This window comes from Typopeltis vanoorti, chromosome 22, assembly GCF_054136105.1.
Source record: "Typopeltis vanoorti isolate ZY-2024b chromosome 22, IOZ_Tvanoo_1.0, whole genome shotgun sequence".
Classification (NCBI taxonomy): Eukaryota; Metazoa; Arthropoda; class Arachnida; order Uropygi; family Thelyphonidae; genus Typopeltis; species Typopeltis vanoorti.
In genome coordinates this window covers 96,623,275-96,642,523 of record NC_143570.1, presented here as the reverse complement: position 1 = coordinate 96,642,523, position 19,249 = coordinate 96,623,275, and the positions used below count along the sequence as shown (strand labels likewise).

The window sequence follows — 19,249 nt, the reverse complement described above, 5'->3', positions numbered from 1 at the left end:
GAAACTACAACCATGTTAAAAATAATTACTTTAATTTCCTAGCGTCTCAACCTTCATAGTAAGGTTGCCATCTGGAGCACGCGCGGTGGTCTGAAAAGTTCTCAGCTTCAACCATACGTCAAGACTTTTTTTTTTCTAAGTCAGTACATCTGTCATAAGCATCAATGTGAAATTGCAAGTCATTCTATCAAGTAGTTTATTTTATACTGCTGTCTGAAGCAAAAGTGTTGTCTTGTATCCATTGAACTGGATAAAATTCAGTATCGTGCGGTTATAAAATTCTTTGTAAAAGGTTTAACACCAAAAGAAATTCATTTGAAGTTCATAAAAGTTTGAGCACTCTTCTCCTTCATTTTCAAAAATTAAGAAATGGGCAGCAGAGTTGCCAGCCTTGAAGATGATCCCCCCCTGAAGGATGTCCAAAAAAGTGTAACAACACCAGAAATCATTGATCAAGTGCACAATATGGTATTGGATAACCGGCAAATCAAAGTGTGTGAAATTGCTGAGACTATAAGCATTTCAAAATAACATTTTGCATGAAGAATTGGATATGAAAAAGCTTTGCTCAAGATGGGTGATGCACTTGCTCAGAGCAGATTAAAAATGCACTTGCATGAAAATCTCTGAAGAGCGCTTGGAGCATTTTAACAAGAATAAAACTGATTTTGTGTGTCGATTTATTACTATGGATGAGACTTAGATTCACCAATACACACCAGAATCCAAACAGCAGTCAAAACAGTGAACAGAAGCTGGTTGTCGGTGCCAGGAATATTATTCCAATCTTTTAACCAGACTAAACAAAAAAATTTGTGAGAAAAGACCCAGTTTTCAGAAGAAAAAAATCATCTTTCATCAGGATAATGCACCTGCCCACAAAGGTGTTTTGGCAGTGGGAAAATTAAGGGATCTGCAATATGAATTGTTGGAACATCCACCCTATTTCCCAGATTTGGCTCCTTCTGACTTCTATCTCTTCCCAAAATTAAACTCTTCCTCGCTCAGCGTTTTCTTCGAATCAAGCGGTGATTATAGCTGTAGAAGGGTATTTTGCAGATCTTATTATGAACCACTACAGGGACAGGATAATGATGCTGGAGCATTGCTGGAATAAATGTATTAGTCTTAAGGAAGATTATGTTGAAAAATAAAAATTTTGATATTATAAATTTGTTTTTTCATTGTTAGGCCGAGAACTTTTCAGACCATCCTCGTGAGCATGTGTATACAAATTTGATAGATAGTTTTATTACAGCAAAAGTATAATACATCTAGTTTAATCCTTTATCCAAGTGTGAGCAAACAAAGTTTGCACCTGAAAGTTTGCATCTGGGTAGTGGCCCTTCCCTTAATGCATAACATTATACATATCCGCAAAGAGATGTGTTTTGCATTATGGGAGATACTGAGATAGGAGTGATGTTAACTTGCTCCACCTTTGCAATGAGTTTCCCGGTGTTGTACCACCTTACCCCAGTCTTGAAGATACTTTCAGGCACAAAATTTGTTTGCTCACACTTGGATAAAGGATTAAACTAAATTTATTATAGTCTAACCAAGTGAAAAATAAAGTTTCTATAGCAAAAGTGCTGTCTTAAATTTAACATGAGAGTTGTTATATTAGGGTTAAGAACTTGGATTACTTACGATCCTATTTATAATTAACTCTTGGATGAAAAGGTTACATGGGGAGAATGTGCTTTCCATATTCTTGAAATTTTTAGACCATCATTAATGTTAAGATTAGGGTGGTTGATAAGAATTTCAGAGACTTCCTTAAATTTACATTCATACTGTGTTTTGGTGTAATTGTAAACAACAGGTGCTTTTCCAGTCAATTTGATGTAGAGTATAGGTTCCCAAAGTGGGCGGTACCCCCCCCCTCCCCCAGTGGGCGTTGAAGCCTTCTGGGGGGGGGAGGGCTGTAGTGGGATCAGTAGCATTTGGGGGTGTTCAGGTGGTCTAGGGGTTGGTGGATCTTTATAGACGAAATTAATAATATATATTTAAAAATTAATTATTTTCGTGATTTTGTGATTAGATAATCATTTAAAATTTAAATATTGCATTTTAATTCATCTTATGCCTGTCTTACGTGATCAATTTTTTTTATCTATTTTCTATTTGAAAATTTACCATGTCAGATAGAAATAGATGTCAATTTTCTATGTTAATAAGAAAATAGAGCATGTATATATGTGTATAAAGGGGGGGGGGGGCTTACAAAATTTATGTCTTGCAAAGTGGGCGGTGGCCCGAAAAAGTTTAGGAACCTATGATGTAGAGTATTATCATCATCAAATTCCTACCAAGTACCCTCAAGGGGTGTACACGATTTTATGATAGTACTACATGAAAAATTTACATCATTACTAACTTCCTATCTACAATTTTCCTCCCGATTATCAGATCTTATATTTCTATTGTCTAATGCACTTGGTACCATATCAAGCGACCTATATCTTAGTCTTTCTCTGGGTCGTTTTCCTGCCAGCCTGGCAGAGAACACTTGTTGTGCTAATCTTTCCTCGCCCATTCTGTTTAAGTGACCATACCACCTGAGATTAGCTCTACTAATGCATTCCTGGATGTTGACAATGTCAAGTTCTTTCCTAATATCCTTGTTTTTAATATGATATTGCCATTGACCATCCATTCATGCCTCTAATCTTTCTCAGGACTCTCATATATGAGGTCTCTAGTCTTTGGGCAAGTGTTTTACTTCTGACCCAGCTCTCAGATCTGTAAGTTAAATCTGGTTTGAACACTGTCTTGTATACAGCTAATTTTGTGTTTTGACTAATTTCTCTTTTATTCCATATAAATTTATTCAGTTGACTTCCTACCATACCAGCTTTGTTGATTCTGTTGTCTATTTCCATATTTAAGTTACTATCTTCACTAAAAATTGTGCTTAGGTAGCTGAAATGTTTTACTTGTTCCACAGGTTCTCCATTCACAAAGCAGTTGACATTTTCAACAATTCTGCCTATTTTCATTGTCTGTCTTTTTATTGCTGACCTTCATATATTACAGCAGTTATTCAATTTTAGTCAGAGAATCTTGCAGACTTGTAGCAGATTTATTTAGAAGTATAACATTGTTCGCATAAAGCAAAGAGCTGACATTAACATAAACAATTTTGATACCATGTTTAATACCATATTTCTTCATAATGTGATCCATATAGATAATGAATAACAGAGGAGATAATGTACATCCTTGTCTCACACCAGATTTAACATTAAACCATCTTCCTATACTTCAATTCTAACTGCTGACTTACAACTCAAATAAAGACTAAGTATTGCTTGATATAATGCCCCATTGACACCATATAACCTAGCATTTCTTACATTTGTCTCTGTATTCTCTAAGATAGTGTTTCTCAAAGTGTGGTACGCATACCCCCGGGGGTACGCGAAAAGTCTTCAGGGGGTATGTGGCAATTTTCGGCTATGCATCATTAATGCATGGAATCTTTATATTTCTCAAATAGTGCAATTAGAGACAACTGGGATAAAAACAGCACTAATTAATGAATTGCATCTCCCCTCCAACAGAAACTGCTGTATAGACTCAAGCAAAACCATATGTTGCCGGTGCAATAAATGGTTTTACTTGACACCACCCCATCGTGAACGTGTTAAAACTAAGAAATATATGGTGAATGTGTTTCAGATATTATAGAATTACGATGAAGAGAATTAGCTTTTCCACTCAACTGTTGAAATGCTAATTTGTCTTTGGTTCATGCAATCTTTTGTTAGTACTGTACCAATCATATGCACTTCTTTATAGCTGCTCTACATATCTCAAGTCTTGTAAATTACTAGTAATTTTTGCTTGAAATAATGGGAAAGAAGATGAAGCTATTTGTTTAGATGACTTTGACGATGCACACAAAGAAACTGTTCTTGATGCCTAAAGTAGCGATAATGAGCAGGAGCTTCTTGGTAAGTCGCACCGTTTGCAATTTTTTTCTGAAAACTTTAGTTTCTGAAAATCTCCGCATTTATCTTGCAAAACAATTTTTTAGCTTTAATTTTGGGAAAAAAGTGAGAGTTATATTTGAGTAAACACGGTAATCTTTTTAGCTTTCAAATTCTTAAGTACGGATCATTGGTTAAAGATTGGATTTATAAAACCCACAAAAGAGAGTAATATAGCAAATACATTAGCTGTAAACAACAAGAAAACATTGATATTGCATCTGGATCAAATGAGGGCGTGTCGTCTGACATCTGTAAAGAACCAACTACGAAGAAGATGAAAAATCTTCGTAAGTATGATATGAATTACTTGAAATGTGGATTTTCATGGATGGGAAATGAAGAGGAACCTATTCCACATTTTGTTCTATTAAATATAAATCATATTTTTTGTTTACATGAACATATAAATTCAAATGAAATAGACATTTACAATGAAATATACTTTATTTATTTATTATTTGATAAGGAGGTACTTGGTAATAATGAAAATTTAAGAAAGGGTAAGCAGATATCTGAAGTTTGAGAAACACTGCTCTAAGAGCACAAGCTCACTTATTTGCCTATAACTTTTGATATGCTTTCTTCTTTTCCTTTACTGTCTCTTTAACTTCCTCTGTCCACCATGGAGTTCTGATTTTTCTATCCTTGCAGACAACCTCACCACATGCCTCTCTGGCTGAATCAATCAGGGTTGTCTTTTAAGGCTTGCATCTGAATCTCCAAAGTTTGGTTCCTGTTCTCAAACTGTTTTATTTTTAATTCAATTGTGTATTTTAGTCTACAGTTCACATCTGAGACATGCTCAACTTTTATTTGCTTTAAAACTTTCTTATGTGTTATTCTTTTCAACATGAAATTCAATTTTATCCTGCTCAAGAGTAAATAGTGATCACTTCCAATTTCAAATCTTCTGTACACTCTGGTGTCCTGAACCAGGGAGAAAACATCACTATCAACAATAATATAGTCAGTGAGACTTTTCTTATTCCTTGCCTCTTCTCTCCATGTGAATTTGTGCATATTTTTAAATTAGAACATAGTGTTAGTAATAACCAGTCCATGTCCTGAGCAGAAATCCAACGGGTATTTGCCATTATTATTAGCTTTGCTCTTTTCTCCAAATTTTCACAAAATATTTTTGTATGTCTGACAATCATTTTCTACTCTGCTATTTAGATCTCCCACAAGGACTAACTTTTCCTTTCTCATTGTGTCAGTTGCTTTCTCTAAAGCTTCAAAAGATTCCTCCACTTCTAACTTAGTAGAACCTTCTGTGGGACCATAGGTCCAAATAAGTTTCACAGTCCAGTTTCCCATTCTGATATTTGCCCACATCATTCTACTTGAGACTGCCTGCCATTCAAGAAGATTAGCCTCGTATTTAGTGTTGAATACTACTGCTACTTGGCTACTCCTTTTCCTTGATTGTCATTGCCTGAATATAACATTTTGTATTTATTGCTCAGAAAGATCTCGCCAGGGTTTTGTCTTTTTTGTTTCAGTCACCCCTATTATGTCAATCTGCTAGCTCCATTTCTTTGCCATTCAGGCTTCTTATGTTGATAGTACCGATCTTTAACTCTGGTGATGTTGAGTTGGGGTGTGTTTTCAGATTTGTTCCAGTAGCTGACTTTTTGCTGTTCGCCCTGGTTCCCTGGCGAAAACAACGGGAGGAGCTTTGTTTAACCACATGAAATTTTGTCATGTTGTACCATCATTTTGTATTTTGGTTTAAGCCAATAAGAATACAATTTGGTCGGTTAAATCCCAAATTCCCAGCCCATCTTCGTTTGTTCAATATCCATGTAGATACCCAACAGGGTGCACCACAAGAAGGTGAGGATTGGACACGTTCTTTTTTTTGGAGAGGAATTGTGCATCTTGTTTCATTGACATAGGGCAATTTACAGGTGCAGTATATATAGAATACTCCAGGCTAGGCCAGTGGAGGAAGTGGTTCCTTGGATGAGTTGAATAAGTTCTCTAATTTTGGGAGGTTTAAAGATGGCATTAAATGTTTTTCGGTAGTATTCAGTTTAAGGTATACATTTTTGGTCGTTTTTATAGATAGAAATACACTTTTATTAATACAGACCAGTATTTTACAAATAAACATTTATTAAAACCTACCAGTTTCGCCAGCAAACTGTCTGGCTTTTTCAAGGTATTACGGAGATATGAAAGTAAATGCAAATTAAAAGGAACATAAAAAACGTTGTAAACCAAACTAGTATCTATAGTTACACGTTTCGCGTGACAAAGATGGCTTATTGTTCTTATTCATTATCACGCATGCGTGTTTGTTGTAGACTTGTAATGTGATTACTGGCTAGCTGTAGTTCAGATTGATTGAGAGAGAGGATCAAGTTTTTCCACGAACTGTTGAGAATTATACCCTGATTTCTGTTGAGGTTTCCGCCGGTTATGAGTACTATTGTGGCTTCCTTAAATACACGATGCCTGTAGTCGTCATCGATTTTATTACCTCTTCTACTAAGTAGAAGAGGTAATAAACATCATCCAAGACCTCTTTCCTCTAGACATCACACAGATGTTTAGACACTGCCTTCAATCTAATTTCTTCAAAGTTAACAACACCATATACCAACAATTAGAAGGCCTAGCAATGGGAAGCCCACTATCACCATCTTGTGCAGACCTTTTCATGGAAAAACTTGAAAAAGAAATTCCCCTGCAATCTCTCCGAAACCATCTACATGGTGGAGATATGTGGATGACATATTCATCATATGGCAAGACAGCTTAGACAACCTTAAATCGTTTGTAGATAAAATCAACTCAATACATAGCAAGATAAAATTCACTCTGGAAGTAGAAAACAACAACCAACTGCATTTTTTAGATATTTTGATAAAAAAAAACAACCTAACAGTGTCAAATTATCCATTTACAGAAAGCCCACAGATACTGGAAGATATCTTCACTATACTTCAAACCATCACAAGTCGCACAAACTGAGTATTATCCACATGTTGAAACATAGAGCCAAAAAGTTTATATCAGAAGAGGAGGATACACAGAATGAACTCTCACTAATAGCCAACACATTATCACAAAATGGATACCCTCAAAACATCAAAAAAAAAAAAAAAAAAATCTATACAATGACAACCCCAGACAAGAAGAATCCCACTGTCAGCACGTTTCTACTGTAGTGATACCTTTCATCAAGTCAATTTCTTATCAAATAGCAAGAATACTAAGAGCCAACAACATCAGAGTGGTCTTCAAACCAACCACCAACATCAGACAAGTTTTAGGATCTCCAAAAGATAAAGTTCCGTTCTACAAATATCCAGGAGTATATTACATTCCCTGCTCCTGTGGTCTTGCTTACATTGGACAAACTTCACGAAGTTTAGAAATTAGACAAAAAGAACATGTTGGTGATGTAAACCACAACAGAAGCATTTCTTCCGGCTTAGCACATCATTTCTGCACGTCTAACCACACGAAAGATTGGCAAAACAGCTCCATGCCATATCTCAATGACGACTACAGGCATCGTGTATTTAAGGAAGCCACAATAGTACTAATAACCGGCGGAAACCTCAACAGAAATCAGGGTACAATTCTCAACAGTTCGTGGAAAAACTTGATCCTCTCTCTCAATCAATCTGAACTACAGCTAGCCAGTAATCACATTACAAGTCTACAACAAACACGCATGCGTGATAATGAATAAGAACAATAAGCCATCTTTGTCACGCGAAACGTGTAACTATAGATACTAGTTTGGTTTACAACGTTTTTTATGTTCCTTTTAATTTGCATTTACTTTCATATCTCCGTAATACCTTGAAAAAGCCAGACAGTTTGCTGGCGAAACTGGTTGGTTTTAATAAATGTTTATTTGTAAAATACTGGTCTGTATTAATAAAAGTGTATTTCTATTATTCAGTTTATCTGATAATACTACTCTTTTAATGTAAGGAATGGTTAGTTTTATTGTAATCTAGTTTATTTTTGTTTTTAACTGAGGTCTTATGAAGAATTTTGTTAATGGTATTTTGGCTGTAGCCATTGCTAATAACTTAATTCATGTTTAAGTGCTTGTTCACTGGAGCAGATCTTCAAAGCCCTGTTTTTAGTGTGTTAATGACACCTGGTTTTTGTGTTGGGTGGTAGTAGGAATTTGTGTATATATTTATATTGGCCAGTATGTGTAGGCCTTCCAGTAAACAGTGAAGGAAAGACTGTCAGAAGGAAGATGTGTGACAAGTGTATCTAGAAACAGAAGTGTGTTCTGACTTTCAATCTCAATTCTAAATTGTGTGCATTTGTGTTATTTGTTTAGGTGACTGAGGAAAGTATCTAATGTCTGGCAGCCAGGGAACCAGATGGTGAAAACCTCGTCAACATATCTAAGCCAGACTTTGGGTGTTAAAATAAAGGAATCTAGAGCACGTTGCTCAAAAGCTTCCATATAAAAGTTAGCAATTGGGGGTGGGGGGAGATAATGGTGAACCCATAGCTGTGCCTTCTTTTTGTAGATAGAAAGTGTTTTGCAACACAAAATAGCCAGAACATAGCACATATGCAAAGATATGCAAAGAGCACTGTGATATCAGGCAGGAATTTGTCCTGTAAAAGAATAATTGTGTTACTGATTGGAACATTTGTGAAAAGGGTAGAGACGTCAAAACTGACTAATAAATCACTTTTTTTCTAGTGTGATGTCTTTAATTTTGTTTTCAAAGTGTTGTGTGTTTTTAATATAGGAGGGGGAATGACCAATCAACTCCTTGAGTGTTGATGCTAGTTTATTGGCTAGATGATAATTTGGGTTGTGTATACCTTCAACTATCAGCTGGAGCTGTATGTTCTGCTTGTGAATCTTGAGTAAACTGTAAATTCTCAGGAAACGAGCATAGTGCAGAAGTAGGTTTTTAACTGTATCTTTGGGCTAAGAAGTGATCAATTAAAGTAATTTTCCATTTTATTTTTTTCTCTACACAGACCACACCTAACCTAACTCCAGTATAGACGGCAAAGGCAAATCACTTCCTTCCATACTACCCGCAACCGAGCACTATATGCCTCCTTTAGCCTTTCAGAAAGACGTAAGAATATTAAACAACCTAAACACTACAAAGTCGTCTGGTCCCAATGGCATCTCTTCAATCTTCTATACTCAGCTGACTCCTATCCCAATTCATGGAAACCAACATATATCCAACTATTCTAAAAAAAGGGAGACAAAAGCCTACTGTCCAATTACTGACCATTTGGCATCATCTCAGTCCTCTCTAAAATAATGGAGAAAGTAATCGGTCAACTTTTTCACTACCTGTGAAGCTCACCAATTAATCTGCAACCACCAATATGGATTTTGCCAATCCAGATCCATGGCTGATATCTTGGCCTACATCGCTCGCTACTGGACACATGCTATGGAAAGGGTCGGAGAAATATATGACCATTTGGCATCATCTCAGTCCTCTCTAAAATAATGGAGAAAGTAATCGGTCAACTTTTTCACTACCTGGAAGCTCACCAATTAATCTGCAACCACCAATATGGATTTTGCCAATCCAGATCCATGGCTGATATCTTGGCCTACATCACTCGCTACTGGACACATGCTATGGAAAGGGTCGGAGAAATATATGCTGTTGCTCTTGACATTTCCAATCTTTCAATCACATTTGGCACAAAGGCCTGCTTTGCAAACTGCCTTCCTTTGGTCTACCTGCCACCTCTGTAAGTAGATAGTCAGATTTCTCTCTGGTTATTCACTGTGTCATGCTGGACAGCACCTCTCTTTGAGCTTTGCCACCAATGCTGGAGTACCTCAGGGCTCCATTCTCTCACCTACCCTATTTCTGTTATACACAAATTACCTACTTTTAATCACTACATATCCTATCCATAGCTTTACCGATGATAGCACTCTCCATTCATCCTACTCTTTTGATGAACTATGTAGTTCCCAGACATTCCTTACATCAAGATCTTCTGCAACCAGCACCTTAAACACTGATCTCCATACCACCCTTCAGTGAGGCAAGGATAACCTTAGTCAACTTCAGTACCACAAAAATTCAGTCCTGCCTTTTCTCTCACAAAAAGGATTTCAGCTCATCTTCCCTCATCCTCAGACAGGATGAACTCTTCTGTTTGGAATGGCACCTCCAGTTCTTTATTTCCAGTTCCTCTTGGCACAAACACATCAATAGCATCTTCAGCTTCTTAAAAAACTAGGCATTCTTTTTTTTCTGCTCAAGAAGCATTTTTTTACACTTGCCCAGCTACAAACTCTATATAAATCCCAAATCTGTCCATCCTTAGAATACTGTACACACATCTGGGATGGTGCAACTTAAACTTTAAGAATTCTTGCTGTCCAGAAGAGAGCAATTTGGCTCACAGATGACCCTTCCCTCATAGACTCACTTAAACCTCTATCTTACATAGTGTTTCAGCCTGTGTCTTTTCTACAGGTACTTCCATGATTACTACTCCAGTGAATTAGCAAACATCATTCCTCCACCTGTTGCTAGGCCTGTTAAAAGAAGAGAGCAGCTTCTGCCCACCATCTCGTTACAGTACAACTGCACACTATCAAACCTGCTTCTCCTCTTCGTTTATTCCATCTATCTCTGAACAGCCTTCCTCGTGATGTATTTACCAATTTCAACCTTCAATTATTTACAAAGAAAGTCAATAGGTTTCTTCTTTCTTAACCCTCATCTCCATGGAACTGATGTGCTATAGGTTCTTGTATTTCTTGTGTGTAGGATAAAAAAAAAAAAAAAAAACTCCACCCTCATGTTATTATAAAATATAAGCAAGTTGCTCAAACGTGATGTTCACTACAAAGTATACATTTTCTGTCCACCTATTTCTATATGTAATTCCTTACTAATACTTCTCCTCATACACCTGAGTTTCTTCCTCCAGCGTAGAAGTAACAGTTGAGCTCTATGTTGCATACATCAGGTTGATAGCTTTTAGCTTGCAGAGTAAATTTCTTTTCATACTCACACCTAGCTTTCCATACAAAATTGTACTCTTCTGCTCTGTACCTTATTTTTATAATTGACATCATTCTTACGTACATGGTATTTCTTCTTCTTCTTTTTTTTTTTTTTTAGTATCCATGCTGAATCTCAGCCTAATCAGATTGTACATTCGTTTCACTTCCAATCTGCTTATTCTTCAAACTCTAGAGACTTATTCCAATAAGCGCATCATTTATGTGTTTTTTAAATACCTGCCATGTGTTGTCGATATGCTTTTGTTCTGGTAACAGATACATGGGATCAAACCAGGTATTCTCCTCAGTTGGTCATAATTTCCTGCTTTGAAAAGAAGCTTTTTCTCAAAGGAATATTCATACACTTAGCCCCAGGTCCGGGGAGCATGATCACTACCACCAACCAGAGGCAGAACAGTCGCATCTTTTACTGACATCCCCCCCCCACACACCCTTCCTCTGATACTATAATAAGATCTAATACTCGTTGACCTCAAGTTCCATCTTTCACATTCTGCTTAAAGAAATTGTCATACACCATAATCATCAATTTCTGATACCCTCAAGGGGTGTTCAGGCTACTATGACAGCACTACATGATTAAGATTACATTATTAATATCTCCTATCGTTACATGTCTGCATTCTAATATGTCAAAGCTAACATTTCGTGCTTTGAAGGCACATCTGACTAAATCAATCCACTTTGATCATGGCTTACTCTGGGTCTCTTTCTGCTATCTTGGCATTAAACATATGTTTTGCTAACCTAGCAAAACTGGGCTGGTTGGTCTTGCATATCCGAATCCTGCCATGGATGTTTGTGATTGTCTGTGAAAAATACTAGTAGTGGTGGTGGTGGCGGCAGATGGTGTCGGTGGATTGAGTGGTGGAGACAGAGCTGTAGAGTAGGTGACCTCTCTCGGTGAGTCTTTGGACTCCATGGAGGTGTCAGTAATTAAAATAAATATAAAAAAAAAACTTTCCTCACCCTATTCTATTTAAGTTGCCATAAATGCGAACGATGTTAAGTTCTTTTCTAATATCTTCATTTTTAATATGATTCTACCATTGCTATCATCTGTTCACTTCCATAACTTTTCTCAGAACTTTCATATCTGTGGTCTAGTCTTTGATCAAGTGCTTTATTTCTACCCCAAATTTCAGATCTATAACTTAAAACTGATTTGAACACTGTCACATATACTGCTTGTTTGATGTTTTGGTTAATTTCTTTCTTATTCCATGTAAATTATTCAACTGACTCCCCACTATACCAGCTTTGCTTATTCTGTTGTCTAAAAAATCACAAAAATTAAATTAACACACACATTCATTTTTAAATGAAAATAACTAAATCTAAAGTCTTCTTGTAAGGCAACAACATGTGCTCTACTCATAGTTCATCCCAACATTGCTTCCTGTGCAAACAGCTGTATATTCCCATTCAAATCTTCTTCAATACATACAGATTAAAAGCAATGGCCCCAAAACAGACTCCTCAGGCACACCACTAGTGACTTTCCTCTTCTGGGATATTACTTTCCCCTATACACAACTTGTTGAAACCTATCAGACAGCCAATCTCCAATCCAATGTGCTAGTCTGTGAACTTATCATTCAGTAATCTATCAAAAGCCTTTGCAAAGTCTAAGTATGCTGCTGTCACCGTATTGTAATAAGTAGATTACTAAAACATGACCTCCCTTTAGTGAATTTGCACTGTCCATCAAATATAATACCATTGTTGTCAACCCAATTCTCATCAGCCTTTCCAACACTTTAATCACAACTCCTGACATTTTTATGACAATTTTATGTCTCTTGTTTGATGATATTGTGCTATTTAGATCATTACATATTCCAGTGTGAAAGAAAAATAAAGTGAATGGAGTAGATTTTTCAAGAATGGTATGATGCTGTGAGTGTAATTTATATGCATGGGGGAGATGTTGCTAATTATGTGGAGAACTTGAATAACAGAAAGGAGCAAATATGGGTATGCAAGAAGTGCAATATGCTAATAGAGACCACGAGGATTGTTTGAATTGTAGTAGGGAACATGGTGACTTAAGTGAAAGGGTGTCAAGGAAGTTTATGCAAATATTAAGGCATGTGAAACGGGTGTGTAAGAATATCAATGAAAAAAAAAGAGTGCAGGTAGCAGTAAGAGAACAAACTGGGCTGATGGAATAATACATGCGCAACTGACAGTAAAATAGCGAGAGAGAGAGAATGATAGCAAAAAAAGATTCAAGGTTTGAAAGCTAATTTGGTGAAGATGAAGTGGATGCAGAGTGAAATGATGTCCAAGTGAAAAGAGGTAATGAAAGATTTGCAAGTTGTTTTGTATGAGGATTCAATTATTAGAGATGTGGTGAACAAGATGTCCACAGCTTAGTTTCCAGGAGGCTGAATGAGTAGAGTGATTGAAGCATTGCATATGAGGAGTAAGCAAACAAAAGTTAATGGTAGTAGGAACTTGATTGGAAAAACAAGAAGAATGTAAGACTGGATCTTAATCAGGGGACTGTTGAGAAGAATAAAAGAAAGTGTAACAGGAAAGGTAGTCAGTGTGTTGCCCAGTGATGAGATGATGCAGAGAGCAAGAATTATGAATGATACACATGTGTATGTAAACACTATTGCATTTAAACAGTTTTGGTGTGTGTCATCTAGAGAGACTGCTACTTGAATGAAAGTAATGAGTGCAGAGAATGGATCTGAGAAAGTAAGTAATATGTCAGAGTGAGGAAGGAGGGGATTAAAGGAGTGAAATGAATAGCATGAATGTGGAGAATAAAAAAACAAGTATGCAAGACAGGGAAATAGGGGATTCACAGGTGCAGGGGAAGGAACACAGCATGAGAAAGGTTGATGTTCAAACAGGAAGTAAAAGTGTGAGACATAAAAAGAGATAACCAGGGATGTAGGAGAGCAGAATACCACAAGGAAGAAATGAAGAAGTAACATGTAATAAATCTAGAAATGAACTTTAATGTTTTTATATAAATGCTATAAGTATTAGAAATGAGGGGAACGAAATTATTGCATTGACTAAGTTTTTTTCACCTCAAAATTGTTGGAATAAGTGAGACATGATCAGATGAGGATGACATTCTGACAGGAATAAATTGAAGGATATATTTTTCATAAAGGCAGAAATGTTAAAAAAAAGGAGGGAGAGTGCTGTTGATGATAATAAAAAATAATGATTGCAAGATAGAGATGCAAGGGAGGAGGGGAATTAGAGCAGTGATTTTGAGAGAGTATGGTGTTGAGATAGAGGTGAATAGAATGAAATAGTCAGATGTCGCTATAGACTTGGTAATGTGGAGGGTAATGACTATGAAATGTATAAGCAAATTAGCCAACCAACTAGGAAAAGGATAATCATCATTCTTCTCCTTTGACACTACAGCCCCATGTAGTGCCATGGCCTCTCATTTTTGGTTTCATAACTCACTACGAGGTGGGGTCGTTACCCCCACGCTCAACCATGTGTTCATATGACCAGTTTGCCTGCTTTGTGGAAGGAAAAACCCTGTAGTCCACACTCACGACTGACTAACTTGGTTATGTCTGAGAAAGATCCTTAAGATCCTCACGTCAGCAACAAGAATCCAATGCAGGACACTCCTTTCCTAGGCATATGGTTGCGGAGCGCATAACCACTCAGCTAACTGCATGGATAATCATTATAGGTGATTTTAATTATGGCAAGATAGCATCTTGAATTAAAGAAAATTAATTTCTTAGGTGTTTGAGGGAGAACTGCCTCAAGCAAAACATAACAGAGGGTGCACAAGTATCGAGCATATTGGATTTGTTGATCTCATCAGACGATGTCATTATAATTGAGGTGTCAAATCTCCCTCTGGTTGGTGAGAGTGACCTAGACATTGAATACTTGGGTGACTGTCAGCCATATGAGGAAACAATATATGTGGAACAAGGTTGGCGATTATGAAAAGCTCAGGAGACAACTTGCAGCGGTAGAAAAGAGATCATGGCTACTTGGGTGATATTCAAGAGTTATCTAGTAGAAATAATGTCTAAATGTATTCAGAGGGTGAGAATGTTAAATAAGATTGGTGTGAAAATGATCAATGCGGAGATTTACCATGCAGTACAAAGTTGAAAGGCATTATGGAGGCAACACAAGATGAGTGGTAATAATCAGTTCCATCTCTTCTTGTTATAGAATAATCACCAACTGTTATTAAAGAAATGATAGAATGCATACTTCGGGCAAATTCTATTACTCTTCTGAAACTATTTTTAAACTTTATGCTGATACTAAAAATAGAGTGTTGTATAATATTAAATGTGGATAGCCAAAGGTGTCAAGTTTTGTTTTAAAATTGTATTTTGACTTAAGGTTTCAGGTAATGCTTTGCTTCTCTCCTCCTTCCTTGGCCAGAGTATCTGAGAGCACAGAGTGACTACATGTATTAAATATCATTTGTTATGACATGTGTAAAGAGAGTATTTACGTGTTCCATGTGGTATCTGCTGGAGTACATTTAATATTTAATAGATAAAATACTTCCTAATAACCACTCTTTCCTTTGCTAAATGAATAGATTTACGAAAACTATTAAGATATATACATTGAGGATGTAATTGTGAGTGGAGTTTCAACACTTTCCTCCAGTTGGAAATACTCTCTCAAAATCTCCATTGCTTCTGCCTTAGTATCACCACTTCTGCATCTGGCTCCCTCAATGCCTATGCATTGAGGGTAGTGGCCCTTCCCTCAATGCATAGGCATTATACATGTCTGCAAGGAGATGTGCTTTGCATTATGGGAGATACTGAGAGAAGGAGTGATGAGAGCTTGGTCCACTTTTACCACAAGTTTCTTAGTCCTGAAGATACTTCAGGTGCAAACTTTATTTGCTTACACTTGGATAAAGGATTAAACTAAATTTATTATAGTCTAACCAAGAGGGAAAAAACTTCCAACATCTTTCTCTCAATCCAGATGTTAATGGATGAAAATGGTAGAAGGTTGCTGCAGAAAACATTGTTGACATATTCAGTGATCAATTATAAGGGTGTTTCATCCTGATTAGGGTGGAATGATGAGAAACATAGGTGTAGAGGCCATAGGAGAGGATGGTTTAATTGTGAGTAAGCAGGAGGTGTTTGAGGAAATAAATCAACTAGATGTCAATAAGGCAATATGATTTGTTATGACAAAGGATTCGATGACATATCACCACACATCTTAAGAGAATGTTCCAGGGAATTGGCAGCAGCAATGGCATGCCTGTTTCATAAAAATCTCATAACAACACAGGTTCCAAGGGAGGGGAAAACAGGTAAAAACATTTCACTGAATAAAGGTAATGATAAGGCTGTGGCTTTAAATTATAAGCTAATCTGTGTTTGGAGTTATGAAAGTACTAGAGAGATTGGTGAGAAGTAAGATACAGAAATGGGTTGATAACAGCAGTATTCTCTTAACAGCATGGGTTTGTTAAGGGGTGATCATGTTTCACCAACTTACTTATGTACTATAACAAGCTGACAAATATCTTGGACTTTGCAAAAGCTTTTGGTAGACCGCCACACAACAAGCTATTAAATAATTTGAAACAGATGGGAATGGATAATGGACTTTTGAGTTGCATCAGAAGTCCGTCAGATAGGTATCAGAAAGTTGTATATGGGAATGCAGTATCCTGAAAGAGGAAGATCACTAGTGGTGTACTGCAGGGGACAGTTTGGGACCATTGTTGTTCAATCTGTATGTTAATGATATTGGGATTGGTTTAACTAGTGATCTGCAGATGATGCACAGCCAAGCAGATGTTATGGCTTTACAGGAGGACTTGAATGTATGTAAGCAGAACTATCAGTTCAATGTTGCAAAATGTAAGGTTTTGAGATTTGGTAAGCAACGATGGGATGACACTTGGCGGGAAAATTTTAAAGAAAGCAGAAGAGATGAGAGATCTAGGAGTGATGGTGGACAGGGGCCACATTGCACAAGTTGTGAAGCTGTCACATTAGTAATGGCAATGATCTGGAGGATCCTGACGCACAGATAAAGGTTATGATTCCATTGTATAAGGCCTTGATCAGGCTTCGTATGGATTACTGTGCACAGATTTGGTCGCCGGGTTTTCATAGTGACAAGAATGTGTTGGAAAGGGTCTAGAGAAGATTCATAAAGGTGGTCAGTGGTCTTTGGAATGTGGAGTACGAGGACAGATTGAGAGAATGTAAGTTGCAAAGCCTCGTGAATAGAAGGAAGAGGGGAATACGATTGAGACATATAAGCTAGTCGGAGGTTGTTATCAGGTTGACATGGAAGAGATTTTTCATAGAATGGGAAAGGGGGGGGGGAGTAGAACAAGAGGCCATCACTGGAAACTGTATAAGGAGGGTGCGAGCAGAGGAGTGAGGAGCAGGTTCTTTGCATGGAGTGGTTGGTGAGTGGAATGCATTGCCTGAGTGTGTTGTGAATGTAGACACATTGAATCAGTTAAAAGCACGGTTGGATGCATAATAATAAGCAGAAAAGCCACTTGTGGAAAAGGGTAATATTAAAAAGATTATGGTTATCATACACTAGCAAGAATAGATACTGCTAATTTTATATTTGTTGGCTATAAATGTATTTCATGTTAAAAAGATTGGAAAAACTGCATTGGCTTGAAAGTTTTGGTCAAGCAAAAGATTAAGCATAGTGGTGTTTGAGCAATAAGGATAGTATGTAATCAGTTGGATTTTAGATGTCGAGAATTGCTACATAATCACCAAGTGCATTTTACAATAATGATGTGTAGTGTTTTTTATCAGAGCATTTGAACACAGCCATTTTTCAATTTTACACTATAGAAAGCTTTTTTTTTGCATAATTTTGCTTTAAAAGTAAATTGAGATAAGTACCTAAATCTAATAGTGTTACACTATACATTTTGTAGGCATTCCAATGCTGCACGCTCATTTGGTGCCTAAGCAGATAGAAAAAAAAATCTGTTTCCTTTGTATTACAAATTAAGCTACTACATGTCACAAAATTATAGTGTATAATTTTGTTTTTGTATTATGTTTAATCTATTTGTTATTACATGATCTCTCAATTATTTACTTGAAGTGAGAAATCAGTTTGTGGCTAGGGAATATTCTGTTACAAAGCAATGTTCTAGTTGTTAACATGCTAACCTATCCAAGAACTGGAATGCTGAATAAATGGTAGATCACTGTATATCATACATGTTGTTCCTATAATGTACTGCTGAAGTTATATATGCATATACACTTTTTTTTGGTGTTTCTAGGTGTTGACATAAGGACAGGCAAAATAGTGGATCATCCAGGACAAGAAGTGAAACATATCAGTGGCTCTCCTATTCTTGATAATAACTCTGTTAACTTACTTACCACAGTGATTATAGCTGTAGTGACACCAACTGTTGCAGCTGTGTTTTGGGAAATTTTCAAATAGACTGACTTTTTAAGTCAGATCCTATAAGTGAGGCAATAATATGTAAAGACTAAACAAACCTGGGTATATGAACAAATTGTGATGGTATTGTCATAAAAGTGGATAACATCAACTCAGATCTTGCAAAATCCATTATATATTGCTGACTCTTACACGCTGAACTAATTGCTTCAGTATGTCTCCTGCAATCTACATCTGTGCTGCACCTTTATAGACATTAACAAATTAACTTGCTCAGTATATTGACTTTTTTCTTTTCCTAACAAATGGCCCATGTTAAAAAAAAAAAATTGTATATGTCTCTACTGAAACTATCAAGGGTAAGTTAAGAATGTCAGTATTTTAATAATACATTTCCATCTTACACATTAATAACAATTTTTAAAATGGTTAATGTATGCTAAAACCATTTTTTAAAATCAAATACCATTCCACAGTTTCACTGAATAAATTATTTAATGCTACAAAAGTTTTCAAGTTTTGTTTTAATATGTCAAGTTGAGTAAATTTAACACGTGGTAGGCACTAGTTATCGTGATTGTAGGAAGGGTACAGGATACAAAAATTATAATACAGGCATTCCATTTTAAATCAACAGTGTTGGTTGCCTAACAGTCATCAGATTTCTTCATGTTTTCCATTTGAATGTATTATTTCAATCCTCCCACTCCTAATTGTCGTTCCTTAACATTCACACCCAACAAATGCTATTTTAGATGTTTATCGATTCTGATGAAGCTGGTTATAGTAATGAGGAAATTAATAATGTTATCTGCATGCTAAATACCAT

The 19,249-nt window shown here is 36.5% G+C and overlaps 1 protein-coding gene across 1 annotated transcript in view; it reads left to right on the top strand.

The window, feature by feature from the left end:
* LOC150094581 (transmembrane protein 19-like) overlaps positions 1-18,928 on the top strand; it is a 195,796-nt gene extending 176,868 nt beyond the window's left edge. Inside the window, exon 6 of the mRNA XM_090412037.1 lies at positions 18,293-18,928. Within this exon, the coding sequence (XP_090268163.1) occupies positions 18,293-18,459 (167 nt within the window). The 3' untranslated portion in view covers positions 18,460-18,928. The remainder of the gene's footprint in view (positions 1-18,292) is intronic.
* Positions 18,929-19,249: the final 321 nt, after the last annotated feature.